Source organism: Hemicordylus capensis, chromosome 4, assembly GCF_027244095.1.
Source record: "Hemicordylus capensis ecotype Gifberg chromosome 4, rHemCap1.1.pri, whole genome shotgun sequence".
Lineage (NCBI taxonomy): Eukaryota > Metazoa > Chordata > Lepidosauria > Squamata > Cordylidae > Hemicordylus > Hemicordylus capensis.
The window spans coordinates 283,212,677-283,235,305 of record NC_069660.1 but is presented as its reverse complement, the minus strand read 5'-3'; the positions used below and the strand labels follow the sequence as shown (position 1 = coordinate 283,235,305).

Below are 22,629 nucleotides of genomic sequence, written 5' to 3'. Positions count from 1 at the left end.
GGCGGCTTTCGATACTATCGACCATAGTATCCTTCTGGAACGTCTGAGGGGGTTGGGGGTAGGAGACACTCTTTTACAGTGGTTCCGCTCCTACCTCTCGGACAGATTCCAGATGGTGTCGATTGGAGATTGTTGCTCTTCAAAATCTGAGCTTAAGTATGGTGTTCCTCAAGGCTCCATACTCTCTCCAATGCTTTTTAACATCTACATGAAACCGCTGGGAGAAATCATCAGGGGTTTGGAGCTGGGTGTTACCAGTATGCTGATGACACCCAGATCTACTTCTCCATGTCAACTTCTTCAGGAGTTGGCATATCCTCTCTAAATGCCTGCCTGGAAGCAGTAATTGGCTGGATGAGGGAGAATAAACTGAAGCTGAATCCAGATAAGACGGAGGTACTTATTGTGCAGGGGTCGGAACTCTAGAGACGATTTTGATCTGTATGTTCTAGACGGGGTCACACTTCCCCAAAAGGAACAGGTTCGCAGTCTGGGAGTACTTCTGGATCAACGTCTCTCCTTGGTTTCTCAGGTTGAGGTGGTGGCCAGGGGTGCTTTCTATCAGCTCTGGCTGATACGCCAGCTGCGCCCGTTTCTCGAGATCAGTGACCTCAAAACAGTGTTGTTGGTAACCTCCAGACTGGACTTCTGTAATGCACTCTACATGGGGCTGCCTTTGTACGTAGTCCGGAAACTTCAGTTGGTCCAGTATGCGGCAGCCAGGTTGGTCTCTGGGTCATCTCGGAGAGACCACATTACTCCTTTGTTGATGGAGTTACACTGGCTGCCAATAGGTTTCTGGGCAAAATACAAAGTGCTAGTTATAACTTATAACTTATAAAGCCCTAAACGGCTTAGGCCCTGGGTATTTAAGAGAGGATCTTTTTCGCTTTGAGCCCCACCGGCCGCTGAGGTCACTTGAGGAGGTCCATCTCCAGTTGCCACCAACTCGTTTGGTGGCTACACAGAGATGGGCCTTCTCGGCTGCTGCCCCAAGATTGTGGAATGCACTCCCTGCTGAGATACGATCCTCCCCATCTCTGGCAATTTTCAGAAAACACCTGAAAACACATCTCTTCAACCAGGCTTTCTCAGCTTTTTAAAACTTGTTTTTAAATTGTTTTGATTATTTAATTGTTGTTTTATGATGTTTTTAATTGTTAGTCATTGTTTTATGCTTTATAATTTTTGCTTAATTATTAATTGATTTTAATGGTGTTTTAATGTAAACTGCCCTGAGCCTTTTGGAAGAGCGGTATAAAAGTTTTAATAATAAATAAATAAATAAATAAATAAATAATATTTTGGCAGCAAGAACCGTTCAGTTCATCTGAACTGTTTGCCACAGAAGTGTGCTAAGAACTTAAGCCTTTGAAGCCTCAGCTTGGGCTGTCAAAACCTAGTTAAAACTGCTTACACTAGAAAACAATATAACACAGTTATTTCGTTTTAATCTAGAAAAAGCAAGACCTCCTTCTTTCCCTTTGTGGGCAGAGCAAAGACGACCTCAAGCTGTAGTTTTGGAAAAATGATATTGTCCTCTTTCAGTTAAGGCTATTAACCCTGCTTACAACTTCAGCCAGCATCTAATGCTGTTAAATACACAATGAAATGTTTATTCCACACAGATCAGCAGTCAAACAGTTAACAGATGACAATAGGTGTAATCCACCCCATATCACAATGGCAAGACTTTCACTGATTGCATCCTTAGGCAAGCTCATGAAATATCACTGTACCCAATGAGTCCCTAAGATTGCTATAGTGCCCTTTGTCTTGCTTTTACAATCCCAGGACCACTTCATGCTTTAAGCTTTTTCTCTCCTGGGATTTCATTTCCTTGTATGGCAAAATAGTTAATGCAGCAAACTAGGCTTACAATATCTTTGTAAGAAAAAAAAAGATATTCATGTGAAGGAACCCTAGGAACTAAATGAATTGGAGTAAATTGCATTTGGTCATGTGAATCTCAAATACACTTGTGTTCAATTTTGCACTCAAGCTCTCAGGAGGAGAGAACCAACTCCAGCTATTATGTCAGTGGCCCTTTCAGGGCTGCTCAGTGTCTTCACCTTCTGCATTCAAATGGGATCCCTGTCTCAGAGGGCTGATAGAACTAAGAAGCCTGAAAGGGAGGGCATCTTAAGGGTGCAAAGGTAAATCTGAGAAGCATGTTTGCTCAACAATACAATGGGGAGGGGGGGATGCAAAGGAAGCAATGTCATGAAATCAAGAGTGGGGGACATGGACTGCTTACAACAGGAAAATAAGAAGAACGCTCCCTTCCCACCGTACTACATCAGCCACTATTAATATCTTGAACAGAGGAAGTATATCAGATACAGAAATTAAAACAATTGCCTAGCAAACATCTTCCTTTAGGTGCTTTCAGTTTTGCTAACTTTTTCGAAACCCACTTTTCTCTAGTGGCAGTTTCCATGATGTGTTTATTCCACAGTAAGTTCATTTCCTGCACAGTTATTATAACTGCCCAGGGTTCAACAGAATGCTGAAGATAAGAAAAGTGAAAGAAAAGGTGTGACAGCTATTACCCAGTTTAATCTCTGTGTTCTGTATGTATAAATAATATATACCTGATTATGTTCATATTTACTTGGAAGTGAATCCCACTGGGTTCAATGAGGCTTACTCCTTGGTAAATAGTCAAAGGATTGCTGCCTTCAGCTTTTTATTCAGCTGAAATTAAAACAGAGGCTAAAGTCAGTTTCACAGTTTGCTCAGGAATAATAATTGTGACTGTGGCAGCTACATCAAGGTCACAGGTGCTTTTCAAAGTAAATACCTGTGAGTCTGAAAGGCACATGTGTTTCCTTGGCCACTCTTACAGCACTGCTGGATTCCACTGGAGCAGTTGGGTGAAAAACTTGATTTCATTTTCTCTGTCCCAGGCCAATTCCTTCTGTCCAAGGGAATTCCATTTTCTAATCCATCCTTATGCTTTATCCATGTTGCCCTGCATAGATCTGACTGCTGTCATGCAAAGTATGGGCCTACCTTGATCCATGCACTGAGCTGCTTTAAAGGGGCTTGCTGCTGCTGTTTCCTCATTATTCAGCAAAGAGCAAGGGCTGCATAGCACTGAATCTGACGTCAAATGTAGAGTTAAAGCCCCTGGTGGCGCAGTGGTAGAACTGCCGCCCTGTAACCAGAAGGTTACAAGTTTGATCCTGACCAGGGGCTCAAGGTTGACTCAGCCTTCCATCCTTCCGAGGTCGGTAAAATGAGTACCCAGAATGTTGGGGGCAATATGCTAAGTCATTGTAAACCGCTTAGCAAGCTCCGGCTATAAAGCGGTATATAAATGTAAGTGCTATTGCTAAGTGCTATTGCTAAAAAGAACAGGGCAGATGGTATGCTTGCAGTGCTTGGCCTATTGCCTCTGTATGAGGAGAAGAAGAAAGTGCTAAAGCTGAAATATGCCTAGTAACTTCACACCCTGACTTGAAATACTTGTTCAGTTCAGTTGTAAGGGGAAAAGACACTGACCCTGTTCAAACATTACTTTATATGCACATACAGGTGTCTGTACACACCCACACGTTTTTGTGAAAATGAATGTACATGCATTCATGCATTTTTAATGTTAACTTGAGTAACGGTCTCCTCAAATACAGGGTACAGATAGGAAGTTTACTACAGTACAGGTGATGAATATATAAGTGAATAACTGTCCTTGCATACAGATCTGCACTTGCATGAACAGTATACATAGGAGCATAGGAGACTGCATCATACTGAGTCAGACCGTTGGTCCATCTAGCTCAGTATTGTCTGTATTGTCTACTTGCCGGTAGCGGCTCCCCAAGGTTTTAGGCAAGAGACTTTCCCAATCTCAGCCCTATGTGGAAATGCCAGGGATTGATCCTAAGACCTCAGGCATGCAAAGCAGATGCTCCACCACTGAGCTACGACCCATTCATGGATTTTCACGGGCGTTGCACATAACTTGTGAGTACAGTCCAGCATTTCTGCCTGCACACCCTCCTACTTGCCTGAGCAGTTACCTACGAAGCTCAGCCAGTACAGTGCTCTTAAGCACCAAGGCATTCGCGCAGCTTTAAAAGGCAAGGTTCCTTTCCTTTTGCGACGGCGCTTCGGAGCTGCCAAAGGAAAGCACAGCAAAGAAAAGCCACCTCCTTTATCCTGTCAGCTGTGACACGTGCTGTGTTTACATTTTGCAGGCAGCTCCACGTTGCCGAGTCTCTCTGCCGCCTCATTGGCCAGGGCGCTCCCCCAGGCTCCTCCCAGGGGCGGGGCTCTACGCGGAAGCTTGCCTGCTGTCGAGTTTCATGCAATGGAAAGCGAAGAGCAGACGCTGCTGAGTCGCAGGGGTTTCATGGCGGGGGCTCCCCGTTACTGGCCTATGGGGCGCAGGGGAGGCGTGGGGCGAGGATATTCTAGTCAGCCAAAGAGCACACCGGGAGGATCCTTGGACTGCAGAGGGGAGGGATGAATCCGGGAGGAGGCATTTCAAATCCTGGCAAGCGGCTTTCCCACACTTTCGGGGGACAGGGTCTTCCCGTCCAGACCCACCCGGCAGCAATAAGCAGCTGCGGCCCGGGCCACCAGAAGCCCACGGCGCCTAGGGGTGGCGGGAGGTCAGCCGCACTGCAGAGCGCCGAGGCGTTTCGGGCTCACCCGGCAGCGGCGTCTGTCAAGTGCATTTGGCGGGACTTGAAGGGGAAGCAGGGCGTCCCTGCGGGGCCGGGCTGAGCAACGCTCTTGCGCAATGCACGTCGGGCGGGAGGGGAGCCGGGGTATGGAACGCAAACGGGGCTCGCATTTCGCCGGGTGGCGAGCTTTTCTCTGCGGTATCGAAGCACACACGCGAGCGCGCGTATAATATACAGCCTCGGCAGGGGGGACTGCACAAAAGACTGCACGTAGCTGCATTCGGCTTCGCCCCCACCGCCGCCGCCCCGCTTTTTATGGGGGTGACAGCAGGGAAAAGGCAGGATTGCTTGTGGGGGGCGCAGGTGCGGGCGCGGGGGGCGCGCTCAGCCTTGCGGGTTCCGAGGTGGGCGGGAGAATGTGCAGCCCGGGAAGGAAAAGACAGTGACGGGAGGACTGAGCTTGGACCCAGCTGACGCATGCGCAAGCACGGCCCTATATAAAGGCTTGGCGCCGGCGCCAGCTGAGCGTACTCCAGGTTTGGGCGGCAGGAGAAGCTGAGGTGCAGTATGGGGCGGGGGGGGTCGAGTCCTGCTCTGTGCGTTTTGGGGGGCACTATGGGCGGGGGAGGAATAAGAAGTCTGGAGGGTGGCCATATCTCTGGGCTGTGGCTATGCTGCCAATTTGTGCCTTCCCGGTGGGAGCAGGGCTTGAGGGGAATGTGTGTGTGGGGAGGGGGCTGTGGGGTGACAGGGGTGGCCCCGTAAGCTCTGAGGGGTCTTCGCAGGGGTGACCTCGGGGGCCGGAGGAATCCGTGGGCTGAGTCCCTCACAGCGCCGCGGCTCCTCTTTGGAGAAGGAAGCGAAGGCGGGGTGCCCGCCCTCCTGGTCGGTTTTGGAGGGAGAGTGAGGCCGGGAGGGGAGAAATAACAGGGACCCCCGCCCCATCCGACCATGGGCTCCCCCCCTCTGGGTCTCGTGGGGGGGGGGTTGTCGGGGACAGCACAGGGGGGTGTCTCCTCCCCAGCAACAGGGATTGCGCCTGGGTCTGCTTTCCCTCCTTCCCGCTGTCTGGGCGCGCGCCGGACAGGTTTTGGGGAGGATGGCTGCTGCAGTGGGTAGGATGTGGGGGGGTCGCCCTTCCTCTAGCCCCGCTGGTGGCCCCGCAGACCTGTTCCTCTGGCCCGTGGAGGGGCTCGGAACTGGCTGGGTCGGCCTGCCCTTGCAGGGTGCGAGTGAGAGTTTTGGAGGGAGAGAGACCGACTCGCTCCTTCGGAGCGAGGAGGAGGGAACGGGGATGTGGGGTGTGGGGGGAGAGCCCGCCTGGCAGCAGCTTCCCGGGCTGCCCCGAGAGCACGTGCCTATTCTTCACCCCCCTCAATTTGTGGGGCCCTCGAGGAAAATCGGGAGGGGACAGGCGAATCTTTCCCCCTGTTCCAATGGTCGGAGCTGGAAGGCGGGAGAGAAGCCCTGGCTGTGCTGGGGCGCGTCATCCATCAAACCATGGGTCCTGCGGAGGCGCCCCACTCTGGCCCTCGATTGTCTTATTGCGGGGAGGGACAGCGGGGTGGCGGGATTTGTGGGTGGTCGGGGTTCATGTGCGGGGGGTGCTTGCGTTTCTGGTGTGCTGCCCTTGGAGGGAAGCTGGCTTGATGGTGCAGCAGAGGGGAACTGGGGTGTCTCTTTCCTTTGCATCCCCTTCTCAATATCCATATATGTGTGTGTCTTCTCAGGATATGTAAGTGGAGGCGGGAAATAGGTGGCTTTTTCGAAAGGGGCTGCTCGAGGTTTTTTCTGCACTAACTCCCGCCTGTCTCTCTACACACCCCACCCCACCCCACCATTCCCCCCACCCCACCGCGCTCAGTTGGCCGAACGTTTTGCATGGTACTGTGTAGTCTGCTTTTGCGTTGCACCCCATCGGGTTCAACTAGAGCTTCTCCAGGGCGCTGGATGGAGGGTGGCGGCAATCGGGGAGGGCGCCCGAAGTCCAGCCTGCTGTCGCCGCCTCCTTCACTTACCCGCTTTCTGCAAATTGGCGCGGGCCGGGGAATTGCGTATAGCCGGCTCGACTGCCGGGAAGGAGAGTGTGTTTGTGTGTGTGTGTGTGGTGGGGTGCCCCTTAGCCCACCCCCGCCCCCCAGCTTGATACGGAGCTGGGTAGAACAGATGGCAAACCCCTGGCAGAAACGGTGGAAGATCGAAGCTTTTTTGGCTGGAGAGAAGCACAATGGCTAATGTATACTTGTGTACTTCTTGGTAAACTATACGGATAGACTTGTACACATGTATCCATAATATTTATATAGGAAACATGCTGTTTATATGCACATACAAGTAGTCTCAATTCTTAATGCTTAGTGAGGAGAAAATAATTCCTAGAGAATGAGTTTCTATATAATACAGCCACCTCTACAAATATACTGAAGTACTAAAGTTCTGGAGAACTAATATGGGGCTTTATGTTTATAGCACTGTTTTCTAAGGAAGCAAATATATTTCTTTTGGTAATCATTGTAATGGTGTGGCTACTGGCAGAAATATGTTGAAAGGCAACAAGATAAAACCCTAGAAGCTGGATGAACCTGAAATTGACCAGGCTGTACATGGGGTGGTGAGAAGGACTTCCAGTGTTTCCTACACAAAGCTCTTGTGGGCTGACATAAAGGGTTTGTTTGCCTAACTGGGAAAAATAGAGTGTACAGTACTGTTATACTTTCAATCACCTTAAATACAGGTGCAAGATTTTTCAGGGACTAGAACATGACCTGTGTGGGCAGTTGCCCAGCTGACTTCCTGTTCAGGCACAAGACTGTAAGAGGAAATGGGTACCTTTGAAGAACGCTTGGCATATTCCTGACTCTATGTTCCAGTGCCCCACCAGGAGCTTAGGGTAAATCGAAGCAGTAATTTCTAAGGTTCATACATCAGTTGTGTGGTGGTCTTGATCTCTGATACTTCTACATCAGTAGCTAGGGGGATGTCTAATTGGTGTGCCAACACACTGGGAGTTGGACTTAATTTGTGCTAAATGGCATTTTGTGTATGCATTGAGTGAACATGTGGCCTCTCATTTGCAGGCAACCATTTGGAATCTTAATAAGATGTCAAGACGCAGGTAACTTGTCACTTCTGTAATAAGCTACAACATTTTTGTTCAATACAAAATAATTGCTCCCCTTCTTAAGTAGTGCTCAAATGTATATGTATGTATAACAATGTGCTCTGCTGTTTTCCTGATGGAAAATGTCTTTATGCTTTTGCAGTAGTCGTTTACAAGCTAAACTGCACCAGCCCTGCCAGGATACATCTCCAAAAGAACTGCAAGTGCCAGACATTCTTCAGAACAGGAAAAGAAAAGCAATGCAGGTGGGTATTCTTCTTTTTTTAAATCTACCTCATCTCTCTTTTAACACTGGTTTAAAAACTAATTTGGAAAGATCTAAAAGCCAGAAAACCTAGATGGCGGGGGGTGGGGGTGGCAATATCTTCAGTAACATAGAGTTCAGATGGAAAAATCTAAGAACTTGATATGTGGTTAAGAATGAGCTGGAATTGCCTGGTTTGTCTTGGCCAAACTACGAATTCATTGAGATCATTCACACAATCAAATCTGTGTTCCACGTGGGTTTGGGAGCTGTGAGTGCTTCCAATCTTTGGTTGTGTGGAAGCAAGGTAGGAGGAAAAATACTCGGGTTTTCCTTGGTAGAGCTGCCGAGTGAAGTTGGGTATTTGCTGGCTTACTGTTAATCTGTGCGCATTTGTCTTTGCTTTCTAAAGGATACCAAAAGAAAAGAAGAAAATACAAGACATCAGTATGAAATTCAGGTAATACACCTTTGGAACCTAGTTGACCTTTATCTAGACCATGGGATAGCTTCAACACATACTCAGTTCAAATTTACACCATGTACTTATCTGAGCAGGAGGCTCCCTACTTCCTTCTTTCTGTTCATGTGCCACACTGCTTTAATACTTGTCTCCAGCTGGATATCGTGCAGGTGTGAGTGTGTAGTGGGGGGTTGGCTATAGAAAAATAAGGTTGCAGCTTGCAATCTTGTGTTATGTCTAGAATGTAGACTAATTGTTTACAGTTGCAGTGTTCTTAAGCACATATTGCCATGGCAAGGTCCATCTTGACTTTTCAGAATCAAAGGATAAGTTGGTACATATTTTAATTTATGTATTGCAATTAAGACCCAGTAATGTTCCAAGTATCTTCTTGTTACAACACTTTTGGGTAAAATGCATATGGATTAGATTTCCCAAAGGCCAATAAAATATGGCTGGCTGTTCTCCCGGATTGAGATAGGGACACTGCTATTTGTCAAAAGGCTGTGTTGCTCAGCATTATGTTTTACTGAAACTTCTAATATCTCATTTGTAGAGCTGTTGGCCATCCACAATATCAGGCGGCATCTCTCCGTGCATAATAATCGAAACGCCTCACAAAGAAGCAGTAACCACAGACTTCTCCAGATTCAAAAAATACAGGTTCAGAAATCTCTTCATAAATCCATCACCTTTACCTGAACTTAGGTAAGAACTGCAACTAAAAGTCATGGTGTTGTGTGTTTGCTTGGTATGTTAGCAGTGAGAATCTTTCAGATGGATAGCTGATTTCTTGGTCTAGTGGTACTTAAAAATCCATTGGACCAATGCAGGGAATAATACAGGTAACAGGTTAGTTCTTTAAAACTATGCAGAGCACTAGTTTAAGGACAATGCTGAACATAGAAGCTTGAACAGAGCAGTGAAATCTTGATAGCTGGATTGCATTGTAGAAGATGCAATCTGCAAGTAGCAGGGATTAAAATTACCTCTGATGGGGTCTGCCATTTGCTTAAAGTAAAGATTGTTACTGCAATTAACAAAAAACTGCACAGCAATTGCACTTTTATCAGTAAATCTTTCTTCAGTTGTGCTAGATGGTAAGATCTGGGGACAATGTATTCCATATGTAGTTTAAAGTGTGTATACGTAAGTCCTTCCCCCTCCCATCTATGTGAAATTGGCATGAAACTAGTTCTTACTGTTAAACTGACCAATGCTGTCAACCCTGTTCTGCTGCTGCTTCACAGTAAAATAAGACTTGTCTGAAGCAGTTGCTACAATCCAGGTACTGTATTTTTATTGAACGTTTCTAGGTGTGTGGGTGTGTGTGTTTTGTATTAAAACTCTTCTTGAGGATTGCTTGAAAGCCTAATGGGTTAAATACCAAGTTTATAGCAGTATTTTCTCAGTTTTACACTCTAAGGTGAAATTACATAACCTCTATGATTGGGAAAATAAATTTTTCATAAAGGTAAAACCAGATTTATTGTACTATTGCTTAACTGGATCCAAGTAGCAGTGCTGGGAGCGGTTTGCTCTCAGGGAGGAATGCAGATACAGGTGGACCTCATTATCCACAGAGGTTTTGTTCCCGCCAATTTCCATGGATAATGAATCAGTGAGTAAATGGAAATTGGGGGGTTAGGTTCCTGGAGGACAGAAAGTCAGAAAGGCAAAAAACGGCAGAAATAATTAAAGTACTGTACCATGCTCCATGGGGCTCCATCTGTCCAGCAATGCTCCCCTCCACAAATGCCAATTTCCTGCAAAAAATCACAGGGACAATGTTTTTAACAAGAGCCACAAAACTGCTCCTTTAAACAAAATGGCCACTGGAAATGACCTTGGAGATCCTTTCCAGCCACCTCGGAACCACAGATACATGGGTTTTAACCCTTTCATATCTGTGTATATTGAGGTCAGTTATATATTCTCAGACTACGGATATGCGGAACAGCAAATAATGCTACTGCGAATAACGAGGATTGCCTGTACTTGCATTGTGCTTGTTTCAACTCCACTGAAGGATTGTAGTTAGGAGGGTGATTTAGATCAGGTAAAGGGTGTGGGGACAGTATTAGCTTTCCCTCCCTTTCCCTAGCACTGCAGCACTGACCCCCATGCTGCTTCTAAAAGTTTTTAAAGGAGATACAATTGCAATCTTGCCTATAGTTTGATTCCGAGGTGAACTTTTTATCTTGCTTTAGTGGATTTTGGCAGATGAGACTAATAAAATCAAATAGGTTCTGAATATAACCAACTTGGAAACTGAATTTGCAGAATCCAATTGACTTCCTAGTTTCTAAATCAAAGCACCTCTTCTTAAAACCTACGGGCCATAACTGCTTGCCAGAGCAACATCCTTTAGAACATAAGAACAGCCCTGCTTGATCAGGCCCAAGGCCTATCTAGTCCACCATTCTGTTTCACACAGTGGCCCACCAGATGCCTCTGAGAAGCCCACTGTCAAGAGCTGAGGGCATGCCTTCTCTCTTGCTGTTGCTCCCCTGCAATTGGTATTTAGAGGTATCTTGCCTCTGAGGCTGGAGGTGGCCTATAGCCACGAGACTAGTAGCCATTGATAGACCTGTCCTCTGTAAATTTGTACAAGCCCCTTTTAAAGCCATCAAAGATGGTGATTACCACATCCCACAGCAGAGAATTCCACAGATTAATTATGTGTTGGGGGCAGGAGGGAGAAGTACTTTTGTTGGTTCTATGTTTCCTGGGATGACCCCTGGTTCTAGTGTTTTGGGAGAGGGAGATACATTTCTGTTCACTCTCTAATCCATGCATAATCTTATACACCACTATCATGTCTCCCCAGTCATCTCTTTTCCAAACTAAAAAAGCCCCAGGTGCTGTAGCCTTGCCTCATAAGGAAGCTGCTCCAGGCCCCTGATCATCTTGATTGCCTTCTTCTGTAACTTTTCCAGTTCTACAATGTTCTTCGTAAGATATGGTGACCAGAACTGCATGCAGTACTCCAAATCTTGCACACCATAGATTTGTATAAGGGCATTATAATATTAGCAGTTTTATTTTCAATCCCCTTCCTAATGATCCCTAGCATACAAGTAGCCTTTTTCACAGCTGCCACACATTGAGTCAACACTTTCAACAAGCTGTCCACCATGACCCCAAGATCTCTCTCCTGGTAATTCACTGACAGCTCAGACCTCATCAATGTATATTTGAAGCTGGGATTCTTTGCCCCAATATGCATCACTTTACACTTGCTTACAGTGAACTTCATTTGCCATTTCCCCACCCACTTATGTAGTTTGGAGAGATCCTTTTGGAGCTCCTCACAATCTGTTTTGGATTTCACTGCCCTAAAGAGTTGAGTGTCATCTGCAAATTTGGCCACCTTGCTGCTTACCCCAACTTCTAGATCATTTATTAATAAGAGAGCACTGGTCCCAATACAGATCCCTTGGGTACTCCACTTCTTACTTTTCTCCAGTGTGAAAACTGTCCATTTATTCCTATCCTCTGTTTCTCTTGTCCTTTAACCAGTACCAATCCACACATGAACCTGTCCTCTTATGCTATGAATGCTAGTTTTATTCAATAGCCTTTGGTGGGGAACTTTGTCAAAAGCCTTTTGGAAGTCCAAGTATACTGTGTCAACTGGATTACTTTTATCCAGATGTCTGTAACACTCTCAAAACTCCAAAAGGTTCGTGAGGTAAGACTTGCCCTTGCAGAATCCATGCTGGTTCTCCTGTTCTTCTATATGTTTAACAATTTTTACCTTAAATAAGAACAGCCCTGCTGGCTCAGGCCTAAGGCCTATCTAGTCCAGCATCCCATTTCATAAAGTGGCCCACCAGATGCCTCTGACAAGAGCTGAGGGCATATCCTCTCTTGCTGCTGTTCCCTGCAACTGATATTTAGCAGAATCTTGCCTCTGAGGCTGGAGTTGGCCTATGGAAAGTATGCTTTCTGTCAATTTACCCAGTACAGAAGTTTCCTGGAGCCCCCCTGGATCCCTTTTTGAAAATTGGAGTTACATTAGCTACTTCCAATCCTCTGGTACAGAGCCTGATTGTAGGGACAAGTTACATATTTATGCTAGATCAGCAATTTCACATTTGAGTTCCTTCAGAACTCTTCGGTGGATGCTCTCTGGCTCTGATGATCTGTTAATTTTTAGTTTTTTAAGACAGTTTAGAACATCCTCTCTCATCACCTCAAATTGACCCAGTTCTTCAGCCTCCAAGCCTGAGAAGCTCAGTTCTGGAGCGGGTATGGTCAGTATCATCTGCTGTGAAGACAGATGCAAAGAACTCATTCAGCTTCTGTGCAATCTCCTTATCCTTAATAATCCCTTTCACGCCCTCATCATCTAAGGGTCCAACCACCTCCCTGGCATGTTTTCTACTTCTGACATATTTAAACAAGTTTTGTTATTCCTCTTGACACTTCTAGCTATATGCTCCTTAAACTCGTTTTTTGCATCCCTTATTGTCTTGCATTACTTTTGCCAAAGTTTAGGTACTCTTCATTTGGGCGGGACTTCCACTTTCTGAAGGAAGTCTTCTTCCCTTTTATAGCTTCCCTGACTCTGTTTGTTAGCCATGCTGGCATCCTCCTCAACCTGGTGGTACCTTTCCTCCTCCTTGGTATACATTCCAACTGAGCTTCTGTTATTGTGGTTTTAAATGTCCCAGGCTTTCTGGAGTGATTTGACCCTCCTGACACTTCCTCTCAGCTTTCTTTTTCCATTCCTCTCATTTTTTAGAAGTTTCTCTTCTGAAGTCCAGCACATCTGTGTTGGACTTCCTTGGCAATGCTCCACTTGCATATAAGCTGTCTTGCTCTGAGCAAAACATTTTTCTAAGCAAAAATGTAACATGTAATTACTAATTATGCCTTATGTCTAGCTGGGGAAATTCTAAAGACATCTGGTTCAACATTCTGAAGAAAGAAAACAAATATTCTCACTGCAAGCATTTCACGTCTCTACACTTGAGCCTACAGCCACACATGAGATCAATTCTATTGGACTGGCTTCTCGAGGTGAGTCTTGAAGTATAAATGCAATATTTGTTGCATACATTTATATACCGTCTCAACCTGGGACACCTGGCTGGTAGAGTGAGAGTAAGTTATACAAGACAATACTCTGAAGCAGACCACACCAAAACTCCAGCTGGTGACACATTTTTAGCGGTAACCTTGTGGATTCTCTTGCTTCCTTAAAATTTTTTTTAAAAAAACATAGTGAATGGAAGGAAATGTGAAAACTTGAGTTTTGAAATCAAAAGCACACTTAAAACAAATTTCACTGACTTCTACCTGGCATTTTCAAAGTTGGCATGCTTGTGAGTGCATCAATAAGCTTCCAGTATTTATTATATAGTAGTATAGCACTATCAAAGACTCCATGAAGAAAAAAATGCTAGATGGCTTCTGCTCACAGGACCAGTCTTATTGGACAAGAATTGTTTAGACATTCTCAATAGACAGAAGAACAGCTATGCACACTTACGAACACAGGGCAGCACGCGGATGAATTATTCATGCCTAAGCACCATTGAAATAAATGAGACAAGTAACATTAATTCTGATGGGACTTGGTCTGGGTGCTGCTTACCACTATCTGCAGATATGCAGAAAATTGAAGCTTTGCTCAGTTTTCAGAAAATTGTTTGTAGGTGACATGACTATAAACCAGGTTCATCCTGTTACAGGTATGTGAAGTATACACCCTCCATAGGGAAACGTTCTACTTGGCACAAGACTTCTTTGATCGGTTCATGTTGACTCAAAAGAACATAAACAAAACAATGCTTCAGCTCATAGGAATTACAGCATTATTCATAGCTTCCAAACTTGAGGTAACTATATGTGAAGCAATTCTACAGTAATGCATTACATCCTTCCATGCCTGTAACAATTACAATGTATACTGTAATGATCAAAGTAAAGGCCCGTACCAGTATAGCAGCTGACAGAGCAATTGGTCCTAAACTTTTCTATTTCTAAGTTGCTTAGTTCCCATACTAGTAATGGCTCTTGACCACTAAGTGGGTTCTCTGCATAACTAATGACAAAACTGGGTGGTTTGAATTTGTGTTCTCAAACAACCCAGTTCTGTCACTAGTTATGTAGAGAACCCACTTAGTATCTATTAGCCTCCGAAGCAATTACCAGTACTCCTGTGATGGCCAAATGCATCCCTACAGGGAGGAAGCCATCACATTTAGCTGAGCCTGGATGTGGGGACGACTACAGAAAGGGAGACCCCACCTGTGTACATGCTTGGCAGTGTTCCCTTGCTGTTAAGCATGTCTGTTAGAATATAAATGGCTTTAAATGCTTGCCACACTTTTCTGTGATCCCAGGCACCTTAATTACACTATATAGGGCTTGGATGAACGCATTAATCAGCATGCTTTAAACTTCTAAAGCAAACAGCCCTTTTTAAGACCCTGGGAACTGAGGAGAGCTGGTTACTAATAGTTTTCTTATGTATGAACAGAACTGAAACGTCCTGAGAAGACTGCTTGAAACTTATTCTAGTGGTTGACAATACTATAGCCTAAACGTGACTGTGTACCCTAAATGATACTCAATGGCACACAGTCCTGACATTGTGCAGACTTAAGAGCACCCTGCCTTTTCTACATGCTGTGTCACTGTGTTGGCAAGCAAGGGTCCACAATTTGGGCCTGATCTTAGTAGCTGAGCCAAAAATGGTGACAGTCAAGATCTTGCTGTGCATCTGCATGAGCCTGGGGACAATCCCCTGCTCCTTTTCACTCCAAGCAGGCTTGGCCCTGCACTGCCTCAGGGCACTGGGTTGTATGGCAGTGTTGCACCTAAAGAGGAAACTGCTGCTTCTTTGCAAGACATCCTTTAACAAAAGATGGGGACCATCTTCAGAAGTGTTTAGGCCTCTTTGAGGGTGCACAGGGCTGCCAGTGGGCTTATGCTTCAACAGGGATTGCATGGAAGCATCAATTGTGTGAACTGGAATGTGAGAGTACGTTGCCACAATTAGTGCTATTGTATTGAGAGCAACCCCTTGCCTACCCCCATACAGAGGTGCTGGTTTGCGTAAGTCAGTGCCTGTATGAGCTCACAACCCAGCTGAGACCACATCAACAAAATAGCATATTGCTTGAATATACAGGGGCCTAAATGTGTCTGAAATGGGTTATCAAACTGCAAAACTTTCTCAGTTTTGCAGTTTGATAACCCATTTCAGACACATTTAGGCCCCTGTATATTCAAGCAATATGCTATTTTGTTGATGTGGTCTCAGCTGGGTTGTGAGCTCATACAGGCACTGACTGGAGTGCCTATTAAGTGGAGGTCTACTTGAATAGGGCTTTAGAACACTCTTGCCTTGGGAAGCCTCTTCTAACACCTTGCCTCTGCCTTTCCTTAAGGAGATATATGCTCCCAAACTACAGGAATTTGTCTATGTTACCGATGGTGCTTGCACTGAAGATGATATTATAAGGATGGAGCTCATTATTCTAAAGGTAACAATTTGAAAATGCTGACCATTGTAGTAGATTCCTGGATTTGGCAGTTGTAGTATCGGAGAACTCTGTTCCAGTTGGGCCAATAGAGCAAATAATGCTGGGAAAATTATATGGAAGAATTTTAAATCTAGATTTTGAGCGAAGAGCATAAGACTGCTAGATCAGATAAGTCAACTCCTCAGCTCACATTAGTGTAGAGATTTTGCAAGTCTAGTGATATCTTTATGGGATATCAAGGCTACTTAGTATTACTGGATGTATTACTTGTTAAGCTTTCTTAGCATAAAAATAGTTCACTGGAAAATGGTTCCCAGAACTTGGTGGGGCATACTGTGCATTCTTAAATGTGACAGAGTATGAATTAATGATCTTGCAAACAGCAGATGAAATGGTTAACTCCCCTCTTGGCAGTGCCACTTCAGACTACATATAGGGGCTCATAATTTGAATGCTTCTCCATACAAAAAAAAATTCATGTAGAAAACATATGTTGGGGAGAAGACCAGAGGCCCCCTCTGTTTGTACCATTTAACTTGCATATCAGGCTTCTGTCACTGGCTGCTAGCGCTAGGCCAAAGCTGCATAGTTTCAAGTGCATGAAAGCTTACTTGCTAAGACAGAGGTAGTTATTGCAAAGCACAATGGCTTAAGCCAGTGGTTCCCAACCTGAGGGCCTCCAGATTTTGCTCAACTACAACTCCCATCATCCCTAGCCACAGTAAATTGTAGCTGGGGCTGAAGGGAGTGGTAGTTCAGCAGCATCTGGAGGCCCCCAGGTTAGGAACCACTGGCTTAAACGATTGTACTTGTCTGTTTCTGTAACTTCTTAACGCGTGTTTTCTTAAATCTATAGGCTCTAAAATGGGAACTTTGCCCAGTAACGATAGTCTCTTGGCTGAATCTTTATCTCCAAATGGATGCTCTAAAAGATGATCCAAAGGTGCTGCTACCTCAGTATTCTCAGAAGAAGTTCATCCAAATAGCACAGGTGAGTTCCTGTCATAGTACTTGAGTGAGCAGTGAAGCTTTAGAGCATGCATTTCAGCTTCTCTAATGAAACATCATTGGGCACAAATTCTAGACTACCAAGAATGTTTGCTTACACTGGGTACAAAGGTTATCCCTATGCACATATTTTCAAAATGCTTGTAAGCAGGTGCCTGACCCTTCTGATCTCTGGGGGCATATCTAAATTTTGTCTCAAGCATTCCTCTGTTGGAATTGCAGGGATAAAATCTTTCCTCCAGCCCATTAGACTGGCTGTTGAAAATGTTTTCCTCACTTGAGACACAAGAGGAGAAAGATCCCGAGTTAAAGCCAGCACAACAGTGTTATCAAGCAATTCAACCAATTGTACGTGATTTGCAGCTCTGTTCTTTCAGACAAATGTGTTTCAGCTTAATCCAATTAATTGACTAAGATCTGGATAATTACTGCTTCTTACTTCAGCAGTCCTTTAGCTCCACTTGAAGGCCAAGTTGAGCAGCATTATGGAAGACATCTGGTAATGCTAGTGTAACGAATGTACAAAGCAAACCGTACTGCTCCTATTCTTAGAGTCTAAGCAGTTTAAGAGTATTCTGTACTTTTGATTGGAACATGTCAGAATGATTTATAGTAGTATTCCATGTGGTGGTGGTGTATATGGAGGCTGACAGAGATCTTCCTGACAATATACCTGTTTCTTTTGACAGCTTTTGGATCTCTGTATTCTAGATGTCAATTCTCTGGACTTCCAGTACAGGACATTGGTGGCGGCTGCACTCTGCCATTATACTTCAATAGCAGTAGTTAAGAGAGTGTCAGGTATAGTAGATAACTGGATCCCTTGAAACTTTTGTCTTTGCTTCTGAAACATAGGCATCTAAGGCTGCAATACATAAATATATAGCCATAAGTTAACACCTAGTTGCTGTGCTCTCCAGAGCAAGATCTTGGACCGAAACAAACTCTCTGCTCAATCCTGACTCTGTAGCATAATTTTTCTTGCTTCATCATATTTTTGAGTATGACCTAGTGCCAGTATACCATTTCTGGAAATGGGGTGGGGGGAGGCAGCAAGTTGTATATTAGTTTCTTCATTACTGATGGAACCAGATTTATTACCAGATCCTATTACCTACACACTAGTCATGATCTGGATAAGGATGTAGCAGAAACATCAAAAGACATTTTTGGCTAGAAAGTCTCAGAAATGAGAAGTGGTAACTAAACCATTTTCAGAACCATGAAGCTGACTTCTGTCAACATTGAGCTGTATCTTCCTACTTCTTGCACTGCTTTGCAACCCTAATGGTTCTCAAAGCAGTGCACAGTGACTGACTTATAAGCAGAGGATGTCTTCCACACAACAAATCACAGAATTATAGAGTTGGAAGGGTGGCTATAGGCCACCTCCAGCCACAGAGGCAAGATGTCTCTGAATACAAGTTGCAACAGCAAGTACAGGCCCTCACCTCTTTCCTCTGGGAATCCCAGAGGCATCTGCAAGGCCACTGTGTGAAACAGGATCCAGGACTAGATAGGCCTGTGATCCAGCAGGGCTGCTCTTAAATTCTTATGACCTCTGAGATCTCAAAACTGCCCACTGCAGACATCTGCTACAACATCCCTGATGGATCATCACAGAGCCTGTTTTGAAGAACCTCTAGCAAAAGTGTGTGTTGCTCTTCTTGCTTGAAAGGGGGTGGTGGAAAAGGGACAGACTGGGGTAGCTGTTTGCAAAGTTCTCCTCTCCTCAGCCCACCAGAATAGTATGCTATTCTTCTGCGTAGATGCTACAAATGGCTTCCAACCCTCAGAACTGTTTAGAGACATCAGGGACAATGATAAATTGAGTCCCCTCTCCATTCTTCAGCTAGTGTCTTCAATAGCCACAGGGAACAAGCAGCACCTCTGCCCCCCACCAGGACAGTGTTCAACAGCTGTATGTCTTCAGTGTCTGGGTGGGTCAACATCCTAACTTGGGCCGAAGTTAGATACTCCTATTAGAGCTAGAGAGTGACTGAGATGGAACTGGGAAGCCCAGTTGCTTGCCTTTACCACAAGTGTGCTAGGAGTGGGTTAAAGTAGGGCTGGGCATTACATAGCTCAGCAGTGACTAGTAACTCCCAGGCTTATCTGAAGTAGCTTCCTTGGCAGTTGGACTGACTTCTCCCCTTCCTACCAATACAATACTGCAAATCTGGCTGAATGGGATATGGCTGTACCAGTTTTAATCTCTGCCTGTGTGAGCAGAACTGCTTTTTCTCTTCAGTTTCTTCTTCCACAAAGCAGCCTCTCTTGCTGTCTATGCTGGAGCAAAATTCTCTGGAACATATGAAACTGCCATTTACTGAGTCAGACCATTGGTCTATGTAGCTCAATATTGTCTACACAGACTGGCAGCGGCTTCTCCAAGGTTGCAGGCAGGAGTTTCCCTCAGCCCTATCTTGGAGATGCCAGGGAGGGAACCTGGAACCTTCTGCATGCAGGTGCTCTTCCCAGAGTGGCCCCATCCCCAAGGGAACATCTTAAGTGTTCACACATCTCCCATTCAAATGCAAACCAGGGCAGACCCTGCTGACCAAAGGGGACAATTCATACTTGTGACCACAAAACCAGCTCTCCTCCCTCACTCCCTGAAAGTCAGGGGGTGGGGGCTTATGTTAAACACCCACCCCTGAAGCTTTTGTACAAGCTGCCAATTTATGACTGAACTGCCACCTCCTCAAGCTAGTAGCTCTCAAGGCTGGCAAAAAAAGTAGCTCGCAGAAGTCTTAAGTTTACTTACCCCAACAATCTGTCAGCTCCAACTTATATTGCAAAATGCAGAGGATACTGTCCTACCAGTACCTTTTTTAAAAGAGCTGTTGCAAAGATTAATTGGCTAATGAATGCAAATTCCTTTGAATACTCCACAGTCCTTTATAAATACAATAATTAAGCTGTAGGGCTTAGTTTGTGGGAAAATGATTGTGCAATTCAACTAACTGGTGTCCATGTTCTTAGGCTTGGATGCAGACAGTATTTCAGAATGTGTAGAGTGGATGAAACCATTTGTTGAAATAGCAAAAAAGAACCCCGTGAAATTAAAGAACTTTAAAAAGATTGCTGCAGAAGACAGGCATAACATACAGACCCACACAAACTACTTGGACTTGCTGGTAAGACTAGTTCTCTTCTCTTCCTCAGAACTTAATCTACTGCATTGTACGTTGTCTTATTACAAACTACTGGGTTATGTATCATGAGATAAATATGTTAAACAAAGATTATTTATACTATACTTGAATAGAAGTAGCTGGCTTCTCATTTTTGCTCTGCATCATGATACTGCCCCCCTTTTGTTTTTTGCATAGAGCTAGTTAGTGCCTGAATGGGTGATATGTGGGAACCACATGTAAGTTGCCCTGAGTTCCACGATGGAAGGTGGAATATAAATTAAATGTATACAGATTAAACACTACCCTATGCCACTGTAGTCCATGTTTGCCACATCTTACTTAAACCTGCCAGTCTAGAGATTGAAATTTCTTACATAAGTTACATTTAAGTGGCCAGAAGTTAACTAAGGTGCTAAATGACCCAACTGAGTAGCCTAGTATACAGAAGCTATAGAAAACCTGGCCTGGTGCTGAAGAGCCTAGCTGCAGGGTACCCAAGAATCATCTTTGTCAGGAGTCAGAAGGAAATCTGGCCACTGCTGCTTAGCAGGGATGTGCACGGAACCAGCAGTTCCACCAGTTTGATGGCAGGGGAGGGTCTAGCTTTAAGAGCGGGGAGGGTGCACTTACCCCTTCTGCTGCTTTCCCCCCCACCCATGTCTTTTTTGAAAAGCCCACTGGGGTGGCAGCGTACCTCCCTGCCACCCCCATTTTCTGGATATGACAGTGTCGGAGTTGCATCAGAGACTTCCAGTCATATCCGGAAAACGGGGGCAATGGGGCAGCATGCTGCCACCCTAACGGGCTTTTCAAAAAAAGGAGGGCTAAGTGCAGCCTCCCCCACTCTTAAAGCTTTGAGCCTCCCTGCTGTGGTTCTGTGCACATCCCTATTGCTTTGAGCAGAGCTGTACAACTCCCCCTAATCCCTACTGGCCAGTGTGGCTGGGGAAGAGTTGTGCAGCTCTGGCTTAAAGCTATGGACAAGGGATGCAGAACACTGTCCAAACTGACCAAGTGAGCAAGAGGGGAGGAAGGGACAAAATGGGACGATGCATTTGGGGCAAGCAACAGCCTATCCTTTCTTCAAAGAGTGAGGTAGCACAGTTGGATGCTGATGCTTAAACAGACAATCACGATTTCTGCAGAAATCCCTTTTCTTGCCTCACAGTTACTATCATTCTCTTTTCCTGCACAGGAAGAAGTTAAGTATGAAGTCACTGCTGCAGTACCAGGCCAGCTTTCACCAATATCTACAGGAGGAATAATTACCCCTCCCAAAAGCTCTGAAAAGTGAAATTTCCACTTATCCACAAGCCATGTCCCAGGAACTGTCTCTTACAGATACTGGAACTTTGCCATTTCGACATGTGGCTGGGAAGACTATCAACTGACACAAGGAAGCTTAAATGCAAGTGCCTTGAGGCAGCCTAACCACTCCACCTCCCGAATACATGAGCAGTGACGAATTAAGGACATAACCGATTAATGAACTTTCAGTTTTATGACAGCTGAGTCTGTCAGTGGTTTAGTTGGAGATGTACTTAACAGACTCCATCTATCAATGACCTAAAGTTCATGGTGGTTTTGCAGCAGGGGGGAGTGTACACAGGTGAGAAGAATGTCTTCTTCCCTCTCTTGCTGTCAGTACTATGTACAGTATGAAACCACACTCAACAGTATGAGTGAGATTTCAGCTTGAATAAGAAGCACAGCTACCCTGGCCTGTTGTGAATAGGTTGTGCCTAAATACCTACTGATCTACACTTACTTGTGTAGCTATGTAATGAGTTAGCTTATTGAATTTCAAAAGCAAACTACACCCTAAAGAAACTGCAGTAAGGATACGCAAGACGTGTTCTACCCCTATTCCTAGATCAAAGGGTAAAACTGCTGCTGCTCACAAATGAATTGGAAAAAGTGCCTTTGCAGTGAGCAACTGTCAGTCAAGTCTACCTCTGGTCATGAGGTGCTATTCTATCTTCTGCACAAAAAGGGAAAAAGCCGACTGGTATAGAAAGGACTGTTTAAAAGTACCAGGGACAGCTATGCTCTGCCTTAAGTGTCACTCAGTACTTCAGTTTACACTTGTTCGTTTTACAATGCATTACAAAAGAACCTACTTCTGTATAGGTTTGTAAAGAGAGGTGGGATTTAAGTCTTTAACATAGGAAAATACCACACAGTATGTTTATAAATGTATTGTATAAAAAAGTCTGAGTTAAATAAAGTGTTGGAATATCATCCCACTAGTGCAGAAATAGAGGGCTCTAGAAGTAAAGTTTTGCCATTGCTTGAAGAAACTTCTTTTTTCGTCTTTGAGCGGCCAGCTGCAGTACTTCCTCCGGATTACTGGCATTCAACTCAGTCTGGCCAATAGCTTTGATCTACATTAAACACCAACATAAGTGTATTAGCAAATAAGTTTTGGTTCACATTTGGAGCACTTATAATCTGAAGGAAAAGGGAGCAGTCACAAAGGAGGAGTTATAGCCACAGAATATATAGCAAAGTGAAAGT

General features: G+C 44.9%; 2 protein-coding genes across 7 annotated transcripts in view; one reads left to right on the top strand and one right to left on the bottom strand.

The window, feature by feature from the left end:
* The first annotated feature begins 4,402 nt into the window (after positions 1-4,402).
* On the top strand, positions 4,403-22,353 carry CCNE2 (cyclin E2). Of its 5 annotated transcripts, none has more exons than XM_053244564.1 (13): positions 5,035-5,194; positions 7,369-7,524; positions 7,712-7,749; positions 7,898-8,000; positions 8,412-8,459; positions 9,019-9,170; positions 13,355-13,490; positions 14,165-14,311; positions 15,869-15,964; positions 16,821-16,955; positions 17,662-17,773; positions 19,958-20,112; positions 21,308-22,353. In XM_053244564.1, exons 3-13 carry the CDS (start codon positions 7,736-7,738, stop codon positions 21,404-21,406), a joined length of 1,197 nt encoding a protein of 398 aa, XP_053100539.1. In that variant the 5' UTR covers positions 5,035-5,194; positions 7,369-7,524; positions 7,712-7,735; the 3' UTR covers positions 21,407-22,353. The 5 variants fall into 5 exon arrangements, with proteins under 5 accessions (XP_053100542.1, XP_053100539.1, XP_053100538.1 ...); XM_053244565.1 differs by lacking the exon at positions 5,035-5,194 and adding an exon at positions 5,504-5,519; XM_053244567.1 differs by lacking the exons at positions 5,035-5,194; positions 7,369-7,524 and adding an exon at positions 4,403-4,501.
* The window catches only part of INTS8 (integrator complex subunit 8), a 44,413-nt gene continuing 44,079 nt past the window's right edge, over positions 22,296-22,629 (bottom strand). For both annotated transcript variants that reach the window (XM_053244561.1, XM_053244562.1), the window contains exon 28: positions 22,296-22,496. In XM_053244561.1, the coding sequence (XP_053100536.1) occupies positions 22,380-22,496 (117 nt within the window). In that variant the 3' untranslated portion in view covers positions 22,296-22,379. The remainder of the gene's footprint in view (positions 22,497-22,629) is intronic.

Coding starts and splice junctions, on each gene's coding strand:
- CCNE2 (XM_053244567.1), top strand. Junction 14,312..15,868: donor TCATAGCTTCCAAACTTGAG/GTAACTATATGT, acceptor CCTTTCCTTAAG/GAGATATATGCTCCCAAACT. Junction 16,956..17,661: donor AGTTCATCCAAATAGCACAG/GTGAGTTCCTGT, acceptor TTCTTTTGACAG/CTTTTGGATCTCTGTATTCT.